At 45.1% G+C, this 24,177-nt stretch overlaps 1 protein-coding gene across 1 annotated transcript; it reads right to left on the bottom strand.

Moving 5' to 3' along the window:
* Window positions 1-3,684: 3,684 nt before the first annotated feature.
* On the bottom strand, window positions 3,685-22,418 carry C14H16orf78 (chromosome 14 C16orf78 homolog). Its single transcript, XM_069549353.2, has 6 exons — window positions 22,269-22,418; window positions 20,823-20,825; window positions 18,165-18,293; window positions 17,507-17,654; window positions 8,277-8,529; window positions 3,685-3,832 (listed from the first exon to the last, which is right to left on the bottom strand). The coding sequence occupies exons 1-6, from the start codon at window positions 22,416-22,418 to the stop codon at window positions 3,685-3,687; spliced, it is 831 nt and encodes a 276-aa protein (XP_069405454.2).
* Window positions 22,419-24,177: the final 1,759 nt, after the last annotated feature.

The following is a 24,177-nucleotide window of genomic DNA, read 5'->3' as shown; positions in this document are numbered from 1 at the left end:
GCTCCAGCCCTGCAGAAGAGGGCCCAGCAGTCTCAGTGGACCACAGGGGGAATACAGAAAGCTTGCCATATAACACAGTTGGTGAGGGGAGAGAAAATGAATGAATGAGTGCAATCCATAGCCATCTTAGAGTCAGTCTTTCCTGAGTTCCAGAAAGGAATTCGGTCTTTGGCATCTTGTTAGAAAACAGGGCTAGACCCATCTTCATCAATGCACTTTAAGAGGGCTATGGAAAGGAAACGGGAGAAATAATCAAATGCAACTGTATGACAGAGAGCTGGAAAAAATGGTCATTGTCATATCACAGGCTGCTCTTATTGATGCATCTGACATTTAACTTCCCAGGGCCTTTCATCTGTTCATTTGTTCCTCAGCACACATCCTCCAGAATATGAATACTTATCAGACAATGAAGACTAGCTTCTCCTCTCTTTCCACTGTGGCCCAAAGGAGAGAAAATAGACTCACACTGCAGCAAGAGAGAGGCAGATTAGACAGGCAGACGGACTTCCTGGAGGCCAGAACGCTTGATGCAGGAAAACAGCTGGCAGTGCTTCATGCAGACCACTGAGTCGGCAGCACAAAGTGGATGTCTCTGAAGATGGTTGTGGGCTTTGATTTTGAATGAAACAACACTGATAAAGTGCCTGACACTCAGTAATGCTCAGGAAATACCTTTCTTTCCCATTTTTGAAGAGCTGGTTCTCCCCAAGAACAGGTACTTATGGAGAGAAACTATTACCTAATCATTTACAACTGGTTTCTTGACATTCTTACCAGGGCGCAGTGCTCTGTGCATGTGTTTCTGACCTGCCTGCAAGCCTAAGGGTCTCTGCCTTCCCTTAGGAAGTCCCTTAGTGGGGACTTGAGTTGGGTGCATGGCGGCAGGCAGGAGAATCGGAAGCCTCCAATTTTAATCTGATTCCCAAGGGCAATGACTCTCAGCGGAGAGAGCCACTCACTTCAGAGGGGTTGCTTTGTAGTTGTGAAGTGGGGCATGGAGATTTAAAAAGCATATGGTGGAGACTTCCCTGGTGGCCCAGTGGCTAAGGCTCTGCACTCCCCTAGCAGGGGACAGGGGATGTGAGTTCGATCCCTGGTCGGGGAACTAGATCCCACATGCTGCAAAAGAGAGTGTGCATACTGCAGCTGAAAATACCATGTACTGCAACTAAAAAAGGAAAAAAGAAAGGTCCCACATGCTGCCATTGAAAGATTCTGCATGGTGCAACTAAGACCCAGCACAATCAAATAAATAAATAAGTAAACAAATTAGTATTTTTAAAGTAAATCCATATTTTAAATAAATAAAAAACATGGTGTAGGGGCGTGGTGGGATCCAAGCCCTTTTTGAATATGGAAGCAGAAAGTAAAGTGGGGTCTGGCTAGTGAGGCCTGTCTGGAGCACGGCCACATGTCACCCTCTGGGGTGCGCAAATAGCCCCTGGGGGCTGAGGGACCATTTAATTTTTGGACATATCACAAAGTCCAGGGGCTTGGAATCAGCATCCTAGACTCAGCACCAATCGGCCCCGTTTTCAGGACACCTTCTGAGGAAGCCAGGGCTGGGAGGGCTGAAGCTGCTCCTCGTCCACCTCAGGAGCTGTGGGAACAGCACGTTTGCTGAGCTCTGTACGTCATTGTCTGGTTTTGCTTCACACGTAAACTCCCGTTTCCTCTTCTCAGGATCCTCCCTCAGCAGGTTATATCATTAGCCCCATTTGATAGATGAGGAAACAAAGGCCCAGAAAGGGAAGGTAATTTGCCAAAGTCACACAGCTAGTCAGTGTGGCCGTTGGAATTTGACCTTACTCGAAATGCTTGCAGGGATGTCAACTGGCATTTGCTCCACGGTGGGAAGGAAGTGGCTCTGAATCGTCCTGTAGGATTTGCCAGAGGCTCCATCACAGGAGAACGGGAGTTGAGGCGAGGACAGTCTTCCACCCCAGCCCTGCTGCTTCTTTCCTTTGTTACTCTGAGCCAGCCTTGCCCTCGGTGACTTCTTGGAGTAACCCATGTTTACCTGAACAGACTCCTCCCTCTTCCATTCTCCCAATCCACTCTCCACCCTGCACACCGGAAGACCAGCTTCCCACAGAGTCATGTCCCCCATGAGAGGTGGTGGGGATGGTTGGACAAGACCTGGAGTGTGTGTGTCCCTGACAGCCCCTTACCAGGTTGTCCCCGCTGAAATCCCTCTGGAGACTCTTGCTGTTGTTCAGCCATTAAGTTGTGCCTGATTCTTTGCGACTTCATGGATTGCAGCATGTCAGGCTTCCCCGCCCTTCACTATCTCCCAGAGTTTGCTCAAACTCATGTCCATTGAATCGCTGATGTCATCCAACGACCTCATTCTCTATTACCCCCTTCTCTTCCTGCCTTCAATCTTTCCCAGCATCAGGGTCTTTTCCAATGAGTCAGCTCTTCACATCAGGTGGCAAAAGTATTGGAGCTTTAGCATCAGTCCTTCTATTTGCCATGAAGTCACAGGACCAGATGCCATGATCTTAGTTTTTTGAATGTTGAGTTTTAAGCCAACTTGTTCACTCTTCTCTTTTACCTTCATCAAGACGCTCTTTAGTTTCTCTTCACTTCCTGCCATCAGGGTGGTATCATCTGCATATCTGGGGTTATTGATATTTCTCCCGGCAATCTTGATTCCAGCTTGATGTACTCTGCATATAAGTTAAATAGGCAGGGTGAATATATACAACCTTGATGTACTCCTTTCCCAATTTGAAACAGTCCATTGTTCCAGTTCTAACTATTGCTTTTCGACCTGCATACAGGTTTCTCAGAAGGCAGGTAAGGTGGTCTGCTATTCCCATGTCTTTAAGAATTTTCCACAGTTTGTGTGATCCACACAGTCAAAGGCTTTAGCATAGTCAATTAAACAGAAGGAGATGTTTTTCTGGAATTCTCTTGCTTTTTCTATGATCCAGTGGATGTTGGCAATTTGATCTCTAGTTCCTCTGCCTTTTCTAAATCTAGCTTGAACATCTGGAAGTTCTTGGTTCATGTATTTTTAAAGCCTAGCTTGGAGAATTTTGAGTATTACTTTGCTAGTATGTAAAATGAGCGCAGTTGTATGGTAGTTTGAACATTCTTTGGCATTCCCTTTCTTTGAGATTAGAATGAAAACTGACCTTTTCCAGTCTTGTAGGCACTGCTGAGTTTTCCAAATTTGCTTGCATATAGTGCAGCAGTTTAACAGCATCATCTTTTAGGATTTGAAATAGCTCAGCTGGAATTCCATCACCTCCACTAGCTTTGTTCATAGTGATGCTTCCTAAGGCCCGCTTGACTTCATACTCCAGGATGTCTGGCTCTACGTGAGTGCTCACACCATCGTTTTATGTGGGTCATTAAGACGTTTTCCTGTAGAGAGACTGGAGACTTTGGACTCCCATTTCTCACTTCTAAGATTTCTTTTCTAGGGAGTGTTCTTTGGGAGGTGGGGAGAAAACCCATAGTTTCTCCTGCGTTGGTTCTGACTTGGATGACAAGGACAAAATATCACATCAACACAATGATCCAAGCAGTCTATCCTTGTTTCCTAATTGCTACTGTCTAAAGGGGGTGCCCCAGGTCTGAAGGGCCAGGTGCGGTGTACCAGAGGGTGGCATCTGGCGGTTGAGGACCCAACAGCAGAGGGAGCTCGAGGCGGCCAGGGAGAGGGGCTCTTTAGAGGGCTACACTGATGTTTTGGTTGAACACCTTTTTAGCGTCTATCTCTCCTTCGATCATGTGGGGGTGGATGTCCACGTTCATTCCCGCATCCTTGCACAGCTTGAGCAAGGTTCGAATGTTATTCTTGGATAACCTCAGGTATCTGTGCAAAGACAAGGCCAAAGAGGTCAGTTGAGGGTGGAGTCACCGCAGCTCCAAACTTTATTGAGAAGAGCTTAGATTTAAGCAGTGTCAGTGTGGGGACCTCTGTAAGGACTGGCTCTCCAGACATTTCTGGAGCTGACAGAGGTCTCATAAAAGACTTGGTGGGAGTTTTTACTGGCATAACTCTTTAAAATTTGTTTTTAATCGAAGAATAATTGCTTTACAATGTTGTGTTGGTTTCTGCTGTACAACATGGATCAGCCATAAATATATCCATACCCACTCCCTCTTGAGCCTCCCTCCCACCCAGCCACCCCATCCCACCCACCTAGGTCATCACAGAGTGCTGAACTGAGCTCCCTGTGTTCTAGAGCAGCTTCCCACTAGCTATCTAGTTTACATGTGACCGTGTATATGTGTAAATGCTACTCTCTCAAACTGTCCCAACCTCTCCTTCCCCCACTGTGTCCACAAGCTCATTTTCTACACCTGTGTCTCTATTCCTGGCCTGCAAATAGGTTCATAAGTAACATTTTTTCTAGAAGAGAAAAACAAATATTGTATATTAACACATATATATGGAATCTAGAAAAATAGCATAACTCTTTTGGAAATAAATTGGGCAACATTTATGCCAAACAAGTTGCCTCTCCACCCAAAAAATTTCATTATTTTTGATTCAGTAATTCCACTCTGGTCCTCAACTTACCCCAAGAAGAGAAGTCAATGGAAGAAAATCTATATCAATAAAAGTATTTATTTGGGGGGTTATTGACAATAAGAAAATAGTAAATTCCATCAGTAGAGGAATGGTCAAGCAAACAATGGAATATTCAATTCAAGAAATCTTCTTAATGTTAAAATATCATTTGCGAGAAGAAGGCGCAATATGGCTGTGACGTTATGCCAAGTGGGGAGGAAAAAGTTGAATGCAAATTGTTAGGTGTTTTCTCTCATCACTGCCTTGTGTGTACAATCTGAGTGAGGCCAAGGGCTGGGGGAAATACAGGACAGTGGAAATAAAGGCTGAGAAAGTTGTAGAAATAGAGGTGAGTATTTTTTAATAGTATTCAAACAATTAAAATTAAAACATCATTTAAAAATATTAGCTAAAGCCCCACCGTTCTGACTTGTAACTGAAGAACAGGACTGACGCCATCTCTGCCATGCAGTTTAGAGAGTGTCTCTGCCGTCATGCCCCTTATCCCACCATCAACCTTGGCCTTGCTCTCAGCTTTAGTATAAAGAGGGAGGCCCCCGACTCAGGCTGCTTTCAGGCCACCTTCTGGTTGCTTACTTTGCTACACATGGTGGGGAAGGAGTTGTGTATTGTAGAAACTGGGGTTTCTATCCATTGGAAATGGTCTCCCTTCTCTTTCCTCTTTTTTCTTTTTGACCGTACCCACAGCCCACAAGATCTTAGTTTCCTGACTAGGGATTGAGCCCAGGCCCTCAGCAGTGAAAGCCTGGAATCCTAATCAGGAGGCCACCAATGAACTTCCCTTCTTTTTCAAGATCTGCCCAGAGCTTCCTTGTTCTCACAGTCAGCTCCCACCAGTCCTGCCTTTCCCTGATGGCTCCAGCCACAGTCCACCCCATCCCTCCCTGACCAGCCCAGCCCCTGGGGGGAGGATCTCACACACATCTACCTGTGCGCCCTCACTAAGATAACAAAGGACAATTTCATCCTTTGTTTAGATGTTTTTCTAATGGCTTGTTTTTTTGCCATCTCCAAATATTCTCTCCCCCTACGCTGTCCAAGTCTCTTTTCTCCCCACCATGGAACCCAGGAAGACTATCTTTGGCCAGAGTCAATTAAAACCACGCTATCAGTCTGAAAGCCATGGCCAAGTCATTCAGCTGTGGAAGTGGCAGGAGCCAGAAACCCCCCTAGTCAACAAGGCTGGCTGCCCATCTTTCAGCCGGTTAGCCATTCCACCCATCCACCCCCCCCAACCAGTCAGCCAGCAGAGCAGGACTGTGTGATGGGGCCTGTGGATGCCAGGTGTCTGAAACGTGCAGGTGAGTTCGCTGCTGTGAACTCTACAAAGATGACTACCTTATTCTGTTGTCCTATATCCTCCTCTACTGAAGTTTCTGAACTGTGTCAGATACATCTTTACAGTAAAGAGTAACATCAGGCTGGGGAGGGATGCTCAGATTAGGGGCAGAAGCCCTGATGTTTGGTGTTGCTGAAAACCAGTAGGTCTTGTAACTAGGACAGAGAACAGCAAGAAGGGAGACCCCTTGGTAAGAGCATACATGCCAAATGGTTTCAGACTTTGTTTATGGTCACTTTAGAGTCTGAAACCCCAAACATACAGCAGGTAGCCCCTGGGAATGGTGGCTACTGTCCCAGCGATTCAACACCACAGCGTAAAGGAACTTAGGGGAGTTTCCTGTTAAAACAAGGCCACACAATCTACAGATTCAATGCAATCCCTATCAAGCTACCAGCTGTATTTTTCACAGAGCTAGAACAAATAATTTCACAATTTGTATGGAAATACAAAAAACCTCGAATAGCCAAAGCAATCTTGAGAAAGAAGAATGGAACTGGAGGAATCAACCTGCCTGACTTCAGGCTCTACTACAAAGCCACAGACATCAAGACAGTATGGTACTGGCACAAAGACAGAAATATAGATCAATGGAACAAAATAGAAAGCCCAGAGATAAATCCACACACCTATGGACACCTTATCTTCGACAAGGGAGGCAAGAATATACAATGGATTAAAGACACTCTCTTTAACAAGTGGTGCTGGGAAAACTGGTCAACCCCTTGTAAAAGAATGAAACTAGAACACTTTCTAACACCATTCACAAAAATAAACTCAAAATGGATTAAAGATCTAAACATAAGACCAGAAATTATAAAACTCCTAGAGGAGAACATAGGCAAAACACTCTCCGACATAAATCACAGCAGGATCCTCTATGACCCACCTCCAAGAATATTGGAAATAAAAGCAAAAATAAACAAATGGGATCTAATTAAAATTAAAAGCTTCTGCACACAAAGAAAACTATAAGCAAGGTGAAAAGACAGCATTCGGAATGGGAGAAAATAATAGCAAATGAAGCAACTGACAAACAACTAATCTCAAAAATATACAAGCAACTTATGCAGCTCAATTCCAGAAAAATAAATGACCCAATCAAAAAATAGGTCAAAGAACTAAATAGACATTTCTCCAAAGAAGACATCCTGATGGCTAACAAACACATGAAAAGATGCTCAATATCACTCATTATCAGAGAAATGCAAATCAAGACCACAATGAGGTATCATTTCACACCAGTCAGAATGGCCGTGATCCAAAAGTCTACAAGCAATAAATGCTGGAGAGGGTGTGGAGAAAAGGGAACCCTCTTACACTGCTGGTGGGAATGCAAACTAGTACAGACACTATGGAGAACAGTGTGGAGATTCCTTAAAAAACTGGAAATAGAACTGCCTTATGACCCAGCAATCCCACTGCTGGGCATACACACCAAGGAAACCAGAATTGAAAGAGACACGTGTACCCCAATGTTCATCGCAGCACTGTTTATAATAGCCAGGACATGGAAGCAACCTAGATGTCCATCAGCAGATGAATGGATAAGAAAGCTGTGGTACATACACACAATGGAGTATTACTCAGCCATTAAAAAGAATACATTTGAATCAGTTCTAATGAGATGGATGAAACTGGAGCCAATTATACAGAGTGAAGTAAGCCAGAAAGAAAAACACCAATACAGTAGACTAACACATATATATGGAATTTAGAAAGATGGTAATGATAACCCTGTATGCGAGATAGCAAAAGAGACACAGATGTATAGAATGGACTTTTGGACTCTGTGGGAGAGGGAGAGGGTGGGATGATTTGGGAGAACGGCATTGAAACATGTATGCTATCATGTAAGATACGAATCGCTAGTCTACGTTCGATACAGGATTCAGGATGCTTGGGGCTGGTGCACTGGGATGACCCAGAGAGATGATATGGGGAGGGAGGTGGGAGGGGGGTTCAGGGTTGGGAACTCATGTACACCTGTGGTGGATTCATGTCAAGGTATGGCAAAACCAATACAGTATTGTAAAGTAAAAAAATATATATACATATAAAAAAAAAAAGAAAGAAAACAAGGCCACAAACAACTCATTCTTTCCTTTGTGAATAACAGTCATGGTTTCTTCTGTCAAACAGAAATTTGGTGAAAGTTGTGTACGTGTCCTAAGGCAGGGCATCAAAACACCAGCACCTAAATGTCGTGTTCGTTAGTGGACCTACCGGCTTCAGCTCTTTGGGACTCAAAGCAGAGCCCGCACATGCTGCAGCCACCCTCCCTTGCTCGGGGCTCAGCCCAGGTGTCTGAACCACAGACCGTGGTGAGAAGAGCCTGGTCTTACAGGAAGCACCCAGCCCCACCCGCGCAGGGCTGCTTACCGGCAGCTCAGCACCTCTTCCGGCTTCAACATCTTCATCATCTCCATCTTGGGCTCCGTGCCCTTGTCCATGAGGCTTTTCAGCTTACGCTCATAAGAGGCATCAGGCATCTTGCCCCCCCACTCTCTCAAGACGGTTGACTTCCGCTGGGCAAAGGCAGTGTCCTGTAATACGGGTTCGACGACGCTTTGTCGACGGTATGGCATTGGGCGCTGAGTGGACTCTTGAGCCACTGCATCTTTGATGTCTAAGTCTGAAATTAGACAGATGTCACCAGGGAGTTAGGTCCTGGTCTGGGTGGTGGTAAGGTGGACAGGAAGGGGATGGGACCTGGAAGGCTGCATGGGCTTCAAACCTTACTGGATCTAACGTCTCTCCAAGACCTTGGTTAGTTCTCATTCAGCATTTGTTTAATCCCTATTCATCTTATCCTCCTTACTTTCTCCTTGTCTCTCATTCTTCTCAACTCTCACCCTTTTTCGCCTTTCATTCATTTCCTTCTCTCAATCTTCTCTCCTTCCCTAGAGAAAATTCACCTAAAGTGAACTTTAGCCTAATGGGGGTTTAAAAGAAGGTATCAGAGGAGATCAACTTTGAACTGGGATTTTAAAGGACAAACAGTTTATCACATGATAAAAAGGAAGAAAAGTATTGCAGGCAGGAGGAACAGCATGGCTGAGCAGGAGGAACAGTGGGCACAAAGGCACACATATATTAAATGAAATAGTGAGGGTCTGATGCCACCCAAATATGGAGTTTGTACTTAGTGAGATACTGGTGGGACTTGGCGGCCTTAATTATTTTCTTGTTAAATATACTCTTCTGTATTTTACAGACTTTTGCTTGAACGAGTAGAGTATTTTCTTCCCATTTCTAACTGGTGAGACTGGTATAGAGAAAAGACTACTGTTAAAAATTTTTTTTTTCTAGTACACAAATAACCACACCATACAGTATCATTTTGGGCCTAGAATTTCTTGAGTTTTGCAGAAAGACGGTCATATCAGGAGAAAAATGAAAACATATTCCCCTTAATATTTATAAAAATTATGTGCTCTTCTTGACATGCTGCGTTTGACACTCTCCAAAACAGTGTCAATAATGACGAAGGAAGTCATGCTTCATTTTGTTTCTTATTTTAATAAAGAGATTTAACATTCCATCATTTAGAATGATGTATGCCAGAATTTTTAGAATGCTTTGTAATATTCAGGAGTTTTACTCCTAGTCTACATAAGGTTTTTATTAGCAATAGTTGATTGTCTGTTTATTGCCTTTCTATCATCTACTGATACGATCATATGGCTTTCCTTTAATTTGCTGATAAATCATGTTATTAGATACCTTGACATCCTAACCATTTGCAAGCTGCTATAATAAATCCTACTTGGTCATGGCTTGTTATTAATTTCATAGATGGATATATTTGCCATATTTTCAAACATTAAGTCTATTTGCTAACATTTTAAAAATAACTTTGCATCCATATTATTGTGAGGTTGGCCTGCTTTTTGCCTAATATTTTATTTTTTTTAATTTAATTTTTAATTGGAGGATAATTACTCTACAATATTGTGATGGTTTCCACCATACAGCACCATGAAACAGCCACAGGTGTACATATGCTTTCCCCCACCCAAACTTCCCTCCCACCTCCCTCCTCATCCCACCCCTCTAGACTGTCACAGAGCACCAGCTTCGGGTTCCCTGCATCATCAGCATGGTGGCTTGTCAAATTAATGCAGAAATACCTATATTTTCTTATTTTTTAATTTTTAAGTTATGAAAGTACAGTAACACATTTACAGGAGACTTGGAAAATACAGAACAAAGTTACATATGGTTCCACTATATATTACAATTCTTTTTTTAAGTAGATAAATTAAGACTTTTAGTCGAAGTTTCACTATCAAGCTCTCAAAAATTGATAGAGTGAACAGACAAAAAAGTAGATGGATATAGTAGACCTGAAAAGCACTATGAACCAATTCAACACAATTAAGATTTATACAGTTTTCACACAACAACAGGATACAAATTCTATTCAAGTTCCCATAGACTATAAATCAGGAGACTATAAACTGGAATATATCCAGGGACATAAAACAAGGGGCAAAAATTTCATGATCTGAATGACTGATTCTGAATCATACAGAATCTGTTCTCTTATCACTGTGGAATTATGTTAGACATCAATATCAAAAGATATTCAGAAATAACCCACATATTTTCAAGTGCAATGTGACTTTTACCTTAGCCATTGGAAGCCTCAATAAAGTTAAAAGACTGAGAAAACACAGAGGGTGATTGCAGAGAAGAAAGAATTTAAGTGAGAAATTAATATCAAAATGATAAATTAATATTAGAAATACTTTAAAAACTATGCATTTGAAAATGAAATGTGTACTTTTAAATTACAGACCTTTATCTAAAAATCATAACAAGGAAAATTAGAAAATAGAAATGTCTATATTTATGTAGCCTGAAATAGCTGAAGTAACATTGGGATTATTTGATTTTTAATGTTAGGTAGAACTTGGTGAAACCATTTGTCCTTGTGCCTTTTTAGTGGGAAGGTGTCTGCTATCTTCCAATTTTTACCTCAGGAATTGTTCTGGTCAACTTTTCCACTCTTTATTATGTCCATTTGATAGTTTATAGTATAAGAAGTTATTCATTTATGTTGGGTTTTAGTTCAGTTCAGTTCAGTTCAATTCAGCCACTCACTCACGTCCAGCTCTTTGTGACCCCATGGACTGCAGCACACCGGGCCTCCCTGTCCATCATCAACTCCCGGAGTTCACTCAAACTCATGTCCATTGCACTAGTTATGCCATCCAGCCAGCTCATCCTCTGTCGACCCCTTCTCCAGCCTTCAATCTTTCCCAGCATCAGGGTCTTTTCAGATGAGTCAGTTTTGCATCAGGCGGTCAAAGTATTGTAGTTTCAGCTTCAGCATCAGCCCTTCCAGTGAATATTCAGGACCGATTTCCTTTAGGATGGACTGGTTGGATCTCCTTGATGTCCAAGGGACTCTCAAGTCTTCCCCAACACTCTATTATAATTCACTTAATGTATTTCTTACCTTTGCTTATGCACCTTTTCTCATATAAAATCTTGTATATTTTTGACTCTTCTTTGACAAGGCTTATGATATACATACTATTTGTCGCATGTTTTTTTTAAAAAGCTAGCTTTGGTTTATCTTTTTAGCTACTTTTAATTTTGTATTTCATTCATCTTAGTTGGTATTGAATGGATGAATTCTCTTTTTCATATTAATTATTTCTTCTATGTCATTAAATTAATAAAAGTATTACTTTTTAATTTGTTTTATATAAGATAAAAACCATTGCTTTCAGCTTTGGCTGTAAAATTTCTCCTAGGCATAGATTTTGCCTTCATCCCATAGATTTTGGTATGAAACAGTCTTATTTCCATTAGTTTTTGTCTTTAAATCATGGTATTTTGGAAGTGTGTTTCTTAATGTTTGTTGAGATTATCTTTTAAAATTTTATTTCTAATTATTGACTGTAACTGGCCCTAAAATCTTTACTATCTTGAATGTTAAAGTTTCCTTTTGGTGAATATGCTTTGGCCACATAAAAATGTATATTCTCTATTCAAATATAAAGTTGTGGTTTGTTAATTGCATTGTTAAATTCTTCTAGGCACTTCCTAAAATTAGCTATTTGATCTGTCTTGAAAGAGGTATATTGCAATCTCCTACTGTAACTATTTTTGTCAGACTTACTTTGCATTTCTAAATGTTTATTTAACTCTATTTTTGGTGTGTGTAGGTTTATGGTTTACTCTCTCTAACATTTTAAAATCTCTCTCTTTTAGCCTGTTGTTTCTTTTAGCATTAAATCCACTTCATCTGTTTGCATATCTCTTTGCCTATCCTTTTTCATTCTTTCTAAAAAATATGATTTTAAGTGCATATCAAGATTTTTATTTTTAAACTATTTCCTAATTTGATGCCTCTGCTCTCTTCTAGAGCATTTTCTTTAGATAAATGAATAAATGGCTGAGAAACCCCCTAAATATTTCTGACTTTGCAAATATCTTTCATTCACCCTAACAGTAACTTATGTATGGACTAAGAATAAGATTGTGAGACTGTAATAATCAGTAGTCTATAAGTATCATTTCTAGATTGATGCTAATTTGACTCTTTTTTTGTAAGTAAGTTGTTTTTCCTAAGTAAAACAAGTTGTAAGTAAGTTGCAAGAATTCATGAATAAAATGCAGAAAATTTACCAGAATACGTCTAGGAAAGTCTAGACATTCTATAACATAAATGGAGGGACAACAGCCTAGAGAGAGGCTCTGACTTGCCCAAGGTCTCACAATGAGTCCATGGCTGAACTGGGATCTTTGTGTCCAGTACAGCTCTCTAAACTGACAGCTGGCCCCTGAGAGAGTGGTGGGGTCAGGTGGCATCAGCAGTCGGTTTGTGCATGGTGGAAATTGATACCACGTTCCAGGAGAATCATGAGGTACATATCTTCATTGACACAAATGGAAATCCCTTGGAGAAAGGGCCATGGACTTTCTTGAGACATCTGAGCCTTTTCTGGATCAAAGTAGGTCTCATGCAGGGAAGATGAGTACTAAAATGGATGGTAATGAGAATTATACACATTGGCTAACACTTATTGAGTAACTCATGTTTCAGGCAGTTTTCTAAAGGCTTTCTAGGGAGGGGGCACTGCAGTCTCACAACCATATCATGCCCTTTGATCAAATAAGAAAGTGGAAGATCAGAGAGATTAAGTCATGTGATCAAGATGCCAGGAAAACGTGAACCCAGGTTATCAATGCCTTTTTCTGGGAGCCTGTCCTGGCTACCCTCTTGGACAAAATGTCCCATATTTCTGAGTTCATTGCTGAATGAATACATTAGATTTCTGGTGAGCTGTGTTTGGGACTCTAGGGGTTGACTCTATAATCACCTAGAGACAGAAGGGGTAACTGCACCCCAACCCTCTGCATTAGGAATACACCCTTGCCTGGCATTGACAGAATGCCCTGAGCATAGGTGGGCAAGAAGAGAAAGCCAAATGAATTCCATTTTCTTAGCCTAGATGCTCAGACTTTGTCAAGATTTACTTTGCAAGTGTGTTCCCAATGCTTTCCCAGCATCTTTTAGTGGCCCTTAGCCACAGTCACCTTTTAAGAATTCAGATCCAACTTCATAAACGTTTTCCATGTCTTGTGACTGTACTCAATTAGGGCTGTGTTTTGGAAAGGCCAATCTGAGATTTCTGCTTTCAGCCAAGGGGTGGCAACAGGAGTTAGATTTACCTGTCCATCTCAAGCAGTTAAACACTGGGGCCTGATAGGTGAAATGGCATTTTTCAGACGTTGGCCATACAGGGCAGTGATCCTTTAGAAAATGAAACAGAAGGGGTGAGTCCCACGAGATCCCCAGCTGATGGCTGGAAGATGCTTTAGGGTTGCAGCATGGGTAGAGAAAACCTAGACAGTTTTCCCTGAGTTGAGGAGAGAGAATAGACAGTTCAGCTAGAGTCTACAGGGCAGAGTAGCATGGAGAGCTGCAGAAATCTGCACAGGCTTATCTAAGTTGATAACAGGATGTGCAGGAGAGGAAACCACACAGAATTGGTGGCCAAGACCCCTAAAACAGCTGGTTCTTGGAAATGACGCCAGTTATTTGGGCGCTGAGTGGGGCTGAGGGAGGTTAGTAAGAGATGTTCTGGCTAGAATATTTCTCCTTGTTTGGGATCAATAGGTACACACTGCTATTTTTTAAATGGAAGTCTAACAAGGACCTACTGTACAACACAAGGAACTCTGCTCAGTGTTATGTGGTAGCCTGGGTGGGAGGGGAGTTTGGGAAAGAATGGATACATGTATTTGTATGGCTGAGTCCCTGTGCACGTATCCTGTATCTCCATAAATATATTTGCTGTCCACCTGAAACTATCACAACATTGTTAATCCGCTATACTCCAATATAAAGTAAAAAGTTAAAAAAATTTTTTTTAAATGCTTTTTATTGATCCACACTTATCCTTCTTAGACTTTTGCCATAGGCCTTAACTGCCTCTACGCCCTTCCTAGAGGCTGCTTTGTCTCTATCTTGACTCCCAATCCAGATTCTGCTCACTCGTTTCAGGCCTCCTGACAGCTTTCACAGTACGTTCCTCTTTCTGTGCCCAGACTCAGCCCTGACTCAGTCCTGGTGCCACGCGTGGATGCCCAGGTGGATGCCTATGCTGGATGCCTATGAACACCCTCCCACTTGTCTGCGTGAGCTCCGGCTGACCCCCAGTGGCCATTGGTTGTATTACATTTGGAGAGGGCCACCTGCTCTCCAACAGGGTGGCTTTGTGGGGGACAGAGCTGGGCAGATAGATGCAGGAGGCACTGCAGAGGATCAAAGGGCTGGCGAATCAGCCTGCCCTGCTGGCGTCCTTGTGCAGCGAGACGGAAAAAATTAAGCAACTTGTGTGAGAGTTTCTCTTAGGGAAATAACTGCCTTTGTTTAGGAAAATATCTTTTTTTTCAGACTACATTGAAAAAAAATACTTTTTTTCACAGACTACATTGAGTGTGGAATGAGACAGTGGCACAAAGTGATCCCTTGAGGTACGAAGAAATGGGAATGTGTGGGTTGGGGAAGGCGGAGGATAGAGAAGGGAGGGGAAATAAGGGAAGAGGGAGAGCTGGGCAGAAGCAGGACTAGAGTGAGACGAATGAGGCACTCAGGGGGCGAAACTCAAGGAGGTGTGTGCTCTCAGGCTCATGAAAGGGCAAGGTGGGCGGCTGAGAGAGACCAGCTTCTTAAATTTTGTGTCCTGGGTGCCTAGCTTGTCTGACCCTAGTCCTAGTCTTGGAGTTGAGCAAAACATCTGGAAGCCAGCCCTGCAGGAAATGGAGCCGTCAGGGAAATCTGATGGCGGGGGACAAAGGACTTTGAAGAACATCATAATAGACTTCTAATATGTTTGCTGTGTAAGTCTGTGATGTAATTATTTACCTTTGTTGCCACAAACCTTCAGTAAAGTTTGCTGACACGCAATGGCTTCATGTGAGAGGGCTGGGGAGAAGGGATGTGTTCCCTGTCTGGGTTGGCAGAGAGCAGGGAGAAGGAAATAGTCCTGGAAGTGAGATCCACAGATGCTCAGCCTCCCAGCAGGACCAGGACATGGAGAACGACAGGAACCTTGGGGAAGGGGTGGGGCTTCTCACAGGGCATAAGTTGAACTCCTTCCACTGTTTACAATAGCCAGGACATGGAAACAACCTAGATGTCCATCAGCAGATGAATGGATAAGAAAGCTGGGGTACATATACACAATGGAGTATTACTCAGCTATTAAAATGAATACATTTGAATCATTTCTAATGAGATGGATGAAACTGGAGCCGATTATACAGAGTGAAGTAAGCCAGAAAGAAAAACACCAATACCGTATACTAACACATATATATGGAATTTAGAAAGATGGCAATGATGACCCTGTATGCAAGACAGCAAATGAGACACAGATGTGTAGAGCGGACTTTTGGACTCTGAGGGAGAGGGAGAGGGTGGGATGATTTGGGAGAATGGCATTGAAACATGTATACTATCATGTAAGAAACGAATCGCCAGTCTATGTTCAATGCAGGATGCAGGATGCTTGGGGCTGGTGCACGGGGATGATCCGGAGGGATGATGTGGGGTGGGAGGCGGGAGGGGGGTTCATGTTTGGGAGCTCATGTACACCTGTGGTGGATTCATGTCAAGGTATGGCAAAACCAATACAGTATTGTAAAGTAAAATAAAGTAAAAATAAAAATTAAAAAAAATAAATAATTTTTTTATTTTGGAATACTTTTCGATTTATAGAAGAGAAGACTCGCAAAGACAACTCTTACAGACGACTCCTATACGTCCTCCCCCTAATGTTAACATCTTACATAAGCCAGGAATGAGAGATTAACATGGGCATGTTGCAGAGTTGTTTTTCCTGGATTTCACCATTTTTTTCACTGAATAACTAGCCTAGGATTCAGTCCTGGATCTCACGTTGCATTTAGAGCCAATCATATTTAATTCTAACTGGCAAGTAACCACAGTTTTGTTACAATGGCTTTGGTACATTAAATGAAAAAGAAATGAACTTTTTGTTGGGCAGAGTGTGGGACAACACAGGAGAACTGGCAACCCCTACTCCAAGGCTCTTGCCCCTCTTCCTTTGAGCTAATTGGAAATCCCCTCCAGAATTTTTTTCTTTTTTAATCATGCACCTCCATCCCAAGAGGCCAGGTACAATAAATGAATTTGTTATTCCAACACAGCCCACCTGAGAATGTTAGCAAAATGTTTACAGAGAAGTTCCATATGCTTCCCAGGTGGCTCAGTGGTAAAGAATTTGCCTGCAATGAAGGAGGTGCAGGAGACGGTGGTTTGATCCCTGGGTTGAGAAGGTTCCTTGGAGTAGGAAATAGCAACCCACTCCAGTATTCTTGACTGGAGAATCCCATGGACAGAGGAGCCTGGAGGGCTATAGTCCACGGAGTCACAAAAGTCGGCCATGACTGAGCATGTGCATGCAGCCCTTTGCTAACATCTATTGAGCACCGACTCTGCATCTGGCGGAGTGTGGTCTGTGCTTCGACTTGCTAAAATACTACACTATACTGTGAGGCTGGTTGTGTAATTGTTGCATTTTGCGGATGTGAAAACTAGACCCCATGGATGGAGTGGCTTGCTTGGGATTATACAACTCTGAGTTTGTTACCCATCAGTGGGGCTGGGACTCAAACACAGTCAGTCTTAGCAATATCTGGCATAGCCCAAGCCCACTTCTTTTTCTTGGGTACTAGCATCAGCTGGCAGCTTTCAGGCCAGCAGCTGTGGCACCTTCTGTAGCGCCTTGACACTGTCACAGGATCTAAACTAGTTTGATCATTTGGGCATGAGGATGATGTCACCAAAATGACTTCAGGAACCCTGGGGATATGATACTAACTTCCTGAGAAGAAATGCCCCCTCCCCCCGGGTGCCAGATGAGGCTTGACACCCATTTGTCTCCTGTCCAGGTCACATCCCCTGATGCTATGATCCCTAGTCATGGGGGTTCCTGCATCCACAGAGGTGGGGTTGACATAGATGGTGCTGCCTTAAAGATGGTGCCATCTCTGGGCCCCTCTGATAGGAGGGCAATGGCGAGGACAATTCTGGCATCCCCCCACCGAGGTTCTTCCCTTACCGGATTTCCTGGGTGTGTCGTTGGAGTTGGTGCTCGGGGTCAGGCTGCTGAGGCGTTTTCCCTTTGCTTCCACTCTGTAGAGCCTTCGGTACAGGGCAGAGGTTTCGTCCTCCCTGGAGGAGTTTTGCCCTGAGGCCTGGGAGGAGATCTGGAGAGATGTTATAGGCTAGAGAATGGGTTCTGGCTCTGCTTCCTTCATCCCCCCGCGAGTGAGTTCAAGGGTTGGCTGAAGGGCAGATGAGGGGGACCCAAGGAGAGGCTGACTCTAGGTGCTGGGTTCCTGGGACAGGAACGCACACTGGTGTCTGCTCACCAACTTCTTTCTTCTGTCCCCAGAGCTTGTGAGGGACCCTGGAGACCACAGCCATCGCTGGTTGTCCCCTCTGCCCAATGGCATTCCTGAGTGGTTTAGGGGAGGGAGGTGGTACTCAGGAAGAGCAAGCCCTATCGCAGGGGTGCAGGTCTTCCCACTGGGACTGCGCAGTGTGTTGGGTGGGAGCTGGCTGGCTGGAGGGGTGACCTGTGTGGGTGCTACTGTGCGGCAGGGATGAATTTTAGAGCCCCACATTTAAAAGAAAAAGTAGCCAATTCCGTGCAAGAGCAGAGTGGGCACCCCCTCCGTCCTGTGAAGGGGCTGGGGTAGGCGGGGTGATGTCACCTGCTCAGAGAACGCCACCTGTTGGTTCCCTTGGCTCTTGCGGCGGGCTCCCTGATGTTTTAGGGCACTTTTGGTTTTCTTTTGTTCCTTCGCAGGTTCTGCCAAGCCTATCACCTCCTTGGGTTTGTTCTGAAACAACAGGGAGAAAAGCCCTGTGGCCACCTCAGTGGGCACAGACCAGTCCTGCACACCACGGAGGGGAAGGACCACACAGCCTGAGCACCTACTCTCATCCTACTGTTCCCCTTGTGGCCCCTCTGCCTCCAGACACACCTGGTGACCTCATCCCAATTCCAGCGCCAGGCGTGGCTGTCCCTCTCCACTTCAGAGTCCATCACTAGCTCCCTGTCGCCCTCCACAGGAGGGCCCCACTCTCCAGCCTGGGAGGAATTCCTTCCAGCCCTCCAATGGCCTTGCTAGCTGCCACTTCCTTACGTGACCTCCAGTCATCGAGCCCAGCCAGGGTGCTCCCTCCCCTCTCCACCCCACCCCCATCCCATCTTGACCTCCCCGAGCTGTCATCGTGACTCCTCCTGCCTTTCTCTTTCCCCGGATGCTCCAGTCTGCCTGGTGGGAATGGAAGGCCAGGTAAGTGCAACAAGTCCATTCGAGGCATGTATGCTTGGCTCTCCCAGCTGCCGGGAGAAGCCGGTAAAAGAGTCAGTTTCATTAGTAAGTCTCATCACTGCCCAGGAGGGGAGGGGCCCACAAAGGTGCATCCAGGCCCATCCTTAATGGGTAGACTTGGGGTGCTGGAGCATAGCAGGGAAACTGAACTGACCGGATCTCCTCTTGGGGTATGCTGTGGGTTCTGAGGGCTGTGCAGAGATGGCCAAGACTGGTCCCCAGGGCTGATGGCCTGGCTTGCAATCCTGCTCTATGGCTGGCTGTCTGGCCGAGTGACTTTGAGCAAGGGACGGCTCTCCGGGCAGTTTAGTTCCCTTATCTGAGGATGAGGATGGTAGCAGAAGCTACTTCATAGGGTTATGGTGGGAAATAATGAATTACTGTGGGGGAAGTGCTTAGTGCTCCCTGATTGTTAGCAGCACTCTGTGAATGGAAGGAGGGTTTTGATAAGCCAGTCTGGGTGTGTGGAAGGAAACTGTCCAAAGACCATCTAAGAAGTGGGTACTAGCTACCTTCAGGGTTTTGTGGGGCTTAGTGGGGGAAGGGGTGCAAGCTGGGGCCAGGGCTGATACTCCTAGTTGATTAGAGAGAAACTAAGTCTAGTTACTCTGAGAGTGGCCCACCTCCCTCCTTCCCCTCTCAACCTTCAACCTCTCTTCAACAGCTGCCCAAGTAGCTACAGTCCCCTCTTTTGAAGGAAGCTGAGTGGAACTGATTTGGTACCACAGACCCATCAGGAAACTGTCACAGAAACTCACTTGGTGGCCCCTGTGCCCGAGACCTTAAATCTCAGGGATCTTCTTTTATGACAAATGTTCACAAGGGGCACAGCCCTCTGGGTAGACTATAACCCAGAGGTTATAGTGCTGAAGTGGGGGAAAAGCCTGGACTGCCAGGGGAAGGGAGACAGGGGCACAGAGAGCCCTCCTCCAGCTGTCTTCACTAAAGGGCCCCCTGCCACCTGCCATCTGAGACCTGCCATGGAAACATCACCCTCTCTCTCAGGAGCTTCTTTCAAAATCCAAATGCTTCTGGAAAGGGTAACGATGCTTGAAGATTTAATTGTATTTTGAAAGTAAATTTGTTCCCTTTCTGAGTCCAAAATTATTTACAAGAAAAGCCACATAGAAGCTACAGCTGTGAAAACATTATTAGAATATAAACTTAGCAGGAAGAGATGGGATCAAGTATATTCATCAAAGGAGTGAGTAAGATTCCTGTAACTGAGTTCTGAGAAGCCCAGCAGTCAAGCCCTAACACCTCCCCCCCCCCCCAAATGAGGGGTAATTGGTGGGGTAGGTAAATCACTAACTCCTTAGAGTAAAATATGTTTGTCAGATGTGTTTCCATGTACCTGATGAAACTAGCCCTCCAAATCGCTCTGACTGTGTGTTAGTTGCTCAGTCGAGTCTGACTCTGCGACCCCATGGACTGTAGCCTGCCAGGCTCCTCTGTCCATGGGATTCCCCAGGCAAGAATATTGGAGTGGATTGCCATTCCCTTCTCCAGGGGATCTTCCCAACCCAGGGATCGAACCAGGGTCTCCTACATCACGGGCAGATTCTTTACTATCGGAGCCACCCTCAGTAAATGACTATAATGATAAATAAACACATAACCAGAACAGAAGCTCCCGTGAAAGGCAGGGGCCGATGAGCTGGGAGAAGCAGGAAAGGACAGGCAGTGGCAAAGGTGTGTGGGGGGTGGGCCTGACAGCCCATGAGCTGGGGAACTGGGCGTGTCTGGCTGAGACCCTCACTAGCTCCGTGAGCTCCTCTCTTCATTTCAGCTTCCTTATCCTTCAGCTGGTGGGTAAGATCAGTGTCTACCTTATAGCCTTGCTAGGAGCAGTTGACCAGACAACTCACTGCAATGCCAAGCACAGGGCCTGGCACGCAGCAAATGCTTAGTAAAACATATCACTGTTGTTAGTAATGCCATTTTCACCCATTTTTTCTCTGGGGGCCAGGGGAGTCAAGATCAGGTGGCCTCCTCTGCTGAAGAGACCACTTTCCAAGGGTATGGCTTGACCTTCTGTAGATGAAGGGACCAAAGGGGAACTCTTGAGGGAAACTGGGGCAAAACTGGTTGTTCCTGGAGAAAGAGAGAAAACTGGTGTTGCAGACTTTCGTGCGCTCCCCTCCCCCTAAATTCACGTGTTGAAATCCTAATTCCTAATGTGATAATGTTGGGGAGGTGGGGCCTTCGGGAGGTAGTGAGGTCATGAGGGTGGAGCCCTCATGAATGGGATTAGGACTTTAGAAAAGAGGCCCTGGAGAGCACTCCTGTCTCTTCCTCTTTACGAGAACATAGCAAGAAGCAGCCATCTATGAACCACAAAGCAGGCCTTCATCAGATATCAAATCTGCTGGCACCTTGATCTGGGACTTCCCAACCTCTTAGTTGGGAAGAAAGAAATTTCTGTTGTTTCTAAGCCACCTGGTTTATGGCATATGATTGTAGCAGCCCAAATGGATAAACTAAGTTCTGATGAAGGATAGAAAGGAAGAGGTTCCCAGGTGGCGCTAGTGGTAAGGAAACTGCCTGCCAATGCAGGAGATGGAAGAGACACAGGTTTGATCCCTGGATAAGGAAAATCCCCTGGAGGAGGGAATGGCAACCCACTCCAGTATTCTTGCCTAGAGAATCCCATGAACAGAGGGCTTATGGTCAGTGGGGTCCCAAAGAGTCAGACTCAACTGAGCATCTGAGGTTTTTTGTGTTATCAGGAGTCGCAGAGAGGACAGTGGAGGTGGAAGATGCCCTTTGACCCTGGGGCTATCACGAGGCTGGAAGTGCCTGGGGACAATGGGAAGGACACAGCAGCAAGACCCTAGAAGCAATTGTCCCTCAGCCCTTCTAAAAAGCGGACAGAGAGAGCTTTAATGTCTCTCATTAAGTGAAACCTCAGTGAAACTAGACAGGAGTCTCCCTGACGGTAGACCCTTGACCTCCCCTTTCCTAGAACAATTTCTTTAGAAAATTTACACTTGTAAATTCCTTTTCTGCCCCTTTGAGATATAAATCCTCTCTCAGCCTCTTGCCCAGGTTTACAATCCAGCAATGTTTTTCTCCAGATGCTGGGTCAGGAAGATCCCCTGAAGGAGGGCATGGCAACCCACCCCGGTGTTCTTGCCTGGAAGTTTCCATGGATAGAGGAGCCTGGTGGGTTGCAGTCCAGGTTCGCAGAGTCAGACATGACTGCGCACAAGCATGCAGAGAGCCCTCCTTTGAAATGCGAACATCAAGAAAGACAGCATCCCCACCTCCCAGTCTCTGTGGCAGGGTGGGAGCTTAACTACATGGGGCTCCTTAGCAAACAAGGATGGCCTGACCCCGTGGACAATCTCCCCCTTGCGCTCCAGCGCTCTCCTACTGGCTCACCCCCGTGCTGCAAACCCGCCCTCGCCCCATTACATCAGGCTTCAGTCGCCTTGAGCGAAGCCTTCCTTGTAGGGTTTCTGGGACAGTACACACCTGGAGAGCTTGCTTCTTCTTCCCCTGCCTCCGTTCCAGCCACTCCAACACTCGAGTCAGGTCTGACATCCGCCTCTCCTCGGCCGTCCTCCACACGAGCTTCCTCTCTGTGGGCATGGAGTTCTTCAGGTCCTCTGACTTCTCTGTCATCGTGGAGCCCTGGCCCTGCCGTGGGCAGGAAGGTGGCCCACTCCCACTTTGTTGAGCCCTCTGCCTCTGTCGCTGGTCCTGGATGACTCAGATGGTGCGGTGTTTCCCTCTAGACATGAACATATATGCGAGCATAAAGGGCAGTGTTGGGGCAGAGCCGGGGATCCTGGCCTCCAGGGGCAGGAGGTCCAGAGGCTGATTGTGAGGTCATTGTCAGGCTGTCGGCAGGGGTCAGAGTGGAGCGGGCTTCCCCACGTGGATCCTGTCCCCTCTGTTGTAGCCACGGGTTCTGGGAAACAAGCTCACTCAGAAGGTTAGTGCAGATAGTGGAGTGCAGTTTATTACACCGGCGGGCCCAAGGCAGAGTCTCCTCTTAGCCAAGGATCCTGGCCAGTTTTTGTGAAAACCTTATATACCCTAAGTGTATAAGGTCCCCTGAAACTAGCCTGAACAAAGGAAAAAGAAAGATACAATCAAAGTTTACCCGTGATCGTATGCCTTAAGCCTAGGACGCTAACAGTGACAATTATCGATAGGCCTGTGGTCATACCCCAGTAAGCACAATAGAATGTATGATTCTATTTGGTTACACAGACAATTAGGGTATTGTTTTAGGCGACGGAGAACCCTGGGGCTCTTCCTTCTGGGGGCCTGGTTTTCCAGTTGGTATGTTGTTTCCAAAGATACTGGACGTATAGCTCAAAGTCCACAATCCAGCCCGAGATGGAGTCCTGCTTTCAAGATAGAGCCTGTTCTGTTTCCTCCCTCACCTCTTCAGGCACTGTCCATCTCCTGGATTCTGCCACAGCCTCCAGTATGGGCTCTCCACCTCCATTTCCACAGAGATGTTCCTAAAACAATGGTCAACTCACCTATCTCCTCAAAAACCTTCAGCGGCTCACTGCAGCTTATACAAAAATCTAAATTTTTTAGTTTTGTAGGCTTTCCACAATGTGCTCTAATTAGAATGAGGATTTGTATAGGCTTAATTACTTTTATATTCATCGACTAGATATCAGATGCCTGCTATATGCCAGCATGGTGCAGGGGATATAAGGCAAGATAAAAACATCATCAGGACTCCTAAAACATATGGGCTAGTGGGAAAGACAGCAGTTCAATAATTACTCTGTGAATCCATCAGGACAAATGAAGAGGAGTACTCTGAAGGAAAGAAATATAATTCTAAGAACTAAACAAAAGAACTAGACTCGGATGGGTTAGTGGGTGGATCACACTTGGGGAGTGGCTAAAGATAAAGGGTAAACTGGTCTTAATGGGTCTCTGGACCAGGAGGTTGAGCATGTGCAAAGGCCCTGTGGCAGGATAGAAGCAGGGAACACTTGCGTAATAGCAGAAAGCCAAGGTAGCTAGTGTTGTAGCCATGCATTCTGGGAAACAAATTCATTCAGAAGGACAATGCCAATAGTGGAGTGCAGTTTATTACACCAGCAGGCCCAAGGCAGAGTCTCCTCTTAGCCAAGGACCCCGACTGACTTTTGTGAAAACCTTATATACCTTACGTGTACTGCTCAAGCCCACATCCCCCAATTCCTTAAACCTAGCCTGGAAAGTGTTAAAGGGAGATACAGTTGGGTTACAGCCACGATTCATAATCAGAAGGGTCAGCTGGTTATACGTCGTAGCCTACACCACTGGGTGCCATAAAGATTACAAAGGTGATTGACTTCACAGGGGATTATCACACTCTTTTTGGCGATGGGAAATCTTGGTATGGAATCTGGTGTTTATCAGTCTG

Source organism: Ovis canadensis, chromosome 14 (assembly GCF_042477335.2).
Source record: "Ovis canadensis isolate MfBH-ARS-UI-01 breed Bighorn chromosome 14, ARS-UI_OviCan_v2, whole genome shotgun sequence".
Classification (NCBI taxonomy): domain Eukaryota; kingdom Metazoa; phylum Chordata; class Mammalia; order Artiodactyla; family Bovidae; genus Ovis; species Ovis canadensis.
Note: the sequence above shows the minus strand (reverse complement) of the source record. Positions and strands in the feature narration are given on the sequence as shown.